This window comes from Hevea brasiliensis, chromosome 18 (genome assembly GCF_030052815.1).
Source record: "Hevea brasiliensis isolate MT/VB/25A 57/8 chromosome 18, ASM3005281v1, whole genome shotgun sequence".
Lineage (NCBI taxonomy): Eukaryota > Viridiplantae > Streptophyta > Magnoliopsida > Malpighiales > Euphorbiaceae > Hevea > Hevea brasiliensis.
Genome location: NC_079510.1, coordinates 44,843,824 through 44,845,939, shown reverse-complemented (window position 1 = coordinate 44,845,939; position 2,116 = coordinate 44,843,824). Strand labels below are relative to the sequence as shown.

Genomic DNA, 2,116 nt, shown 5'->3' with positions numbered 1-2,116 from the left:
TAATTTTTATACATGATATTGAATGTTGATTGAATAGATTGAGTTGATATAATTGAGGATATATTGAGTAAGTTGAGAAATTAGTTGAATATTTTGTTATGCATATTATGTTAAAAATTGCTATAAATATTGATTAAAGCTTGAATTGCAATTTAGGGACACATTATTGAAACACATATCACTTTCATTATATATAAATGAGCACCTAGTTTAACAAAGCCACAATTTTTCATTAGGCTACAAGCAAGGGCCGAAAAATTATTAAAGTCCAATTCACCCCCTCTTGGACTATTTTTGGGACAACAATAGTAAAATTATTTTTAAGATTACAAGGCTATTAAGAACTTGAGTCGAATATTACAATTAATTTGAAATAATCATGCTAGTTGACACTTAGCTCATTCAAAGGCAGCAAATGCAGGCTCTGGAGGGTTAACAAGAAAAATATCAAGAAGCCGATCGAGAGTGGTGTATTCAAAGTCTGGATAGAGCTTTGAAACCTCAAGATCATCCTTCTCCAATTCATAGCTCATCAGGTCGCCTTTTACAAACAAGCTGTGAAGGATAGCCACTGGAATATTGCGTGGATGAGGTAGAGCTGCATCATTTAATAATAACGACAAAATTAATAATTTTAACCAAAAAAATATTAAAAGGATAATTAATTTTTCAAATGTAGGGAATTATAATTATCTCTTACTCTTCGACAGCTCCACAATGTGTTTCTCTGAGATATGAACTTTATTCAAAGACTGACCAGTTTTCTTCTCCCAAAGAGAGATTAGTTCAAACTGAGATATGATGTTCTTCTCTGGCCTATAGATTACGACTCGATTAAGCGTTCTTGGGTCATCTGCTGCTTTTATGGTATAAATTGCGATGTCTTCCTCGTAGTTTAGCACAGCTGATGAGCATGCATAGCAAAAAAAGAACATTAATTAGTGCATATTAATTAAAGAAAATGTCTGTAATTTAGCAGTTCAGTTCATTGATTCGAAATAAGGATTTTATTTTTCTTTTCTACCCGGTTCATCATCAACCAATACACCATACACAGTAAGAATTTTGCATTGAAAGGCCTTCTCAAGGACAGTAAGGAAGGAAAAATAACACGTACCTTTAGCTTCACCGCTACCATAGACATCAACGTTATGTCTTTGCTCACGTGGTCGAAGCAAGTAATTGATAAAGTAAGAACCAAAGCAATTTGCAGAAACAAACGTGAAAGGAATCCCAGCTGCTTCTGTTGCCCTTCTTATTGTTCTCTTCTTCTCAAGAACAGCCTCAAATGGTGGTAAGGGAGTCACCCTATCCTCTTCAATCCCGAAATCTGACGGGAAGAACCTCTGGTGTGTGTATATATATATATATATAAAGAAATTATTAAAGAATCGTTTGAAAGCTCAAGTGAAAATGAAAATAAAAGATTAAATAGATAAATACCTTAATATTACCGGCAACTTTAATGGCATCTATGATCTTGAGTTGGTCAAGAACCTGAGGGTAAGCTAGGGCAGAGATCACTACATCTACTTGGCCAAGTAGTGCCACAATTTTGTCATGCTCGTCCAATTCCCCCTGTCAAATTTGAACATGGTTATTTTAGTTCTGGTTTGTAGAGGAATGTGAGAATGTAGAGATAGAGAGATCTTACATGAACAACGTTGACTCCCATGGACTGGAAGTCCCTGTGGATGTGTATCTTGGAGGGAGGAGTTAGTGAGGTGATAGGGCGAGCATAGACATAAGTTTTATGGCCCAGCAAGACGCTTGCCTTCACCAAGAACTTGCCTATATAACCAGTTCCGCCGAAGATTAAGATCTTGCTCAACTTGTTCTCCATTATTACTTTTCCTTTCTAGTTTACCATATCTTCTAATGCTTCCTCACTGGATGTATTTATAGGCACAGAAGTAGAACTGACCCTGCATTTTTTTTTTCCATTTCATAATTAGACTTGTGGTAACCACAGATCCAAAAATATATATAAACATATAAAATTTATACACTTAATAAATAAATCTTCTTATGCAAATCTTCTTGCATACGTTCAAAAGATCTGAACAAGGAAAATTCACTTCACTTGTCATAATATTTTTTTCTAAAAAATATCCAT

General features: G+C 34.7%; 1 protein-coding gene across 1 annotated transcript; it reads right to left on the bottom strand.

Moving 5' to 3' along the window:
• Positions 1-209: 209 nt before the first annotated feature.
• LOC110646573 (eugenol synthase 1) lies at positions 210-1,904 on the bottom strand. The gene is made up of 5 exons (XM_021800051.2): positions 1,655-1,904; positions 1,444-1,578; positions 1,118-1,346; positions 701-904; positions 210-598 (listed from the first exon to the last, which is right to left on the bottom strand). The coding sequence occupies exons 1-5, from the start codon at positions 1,841-1,843 to the stop codon at positions 399-401; spliced, it is 957 nt and encodes a 318-aa protein (XP_021655743.1). The 5' UTR covers positions 1,844-1,904; the 3' UTR covers positions 210-398.
• Between the last annotated feature and the right edge of the window lie 212 nt (positions 1,905-2,116).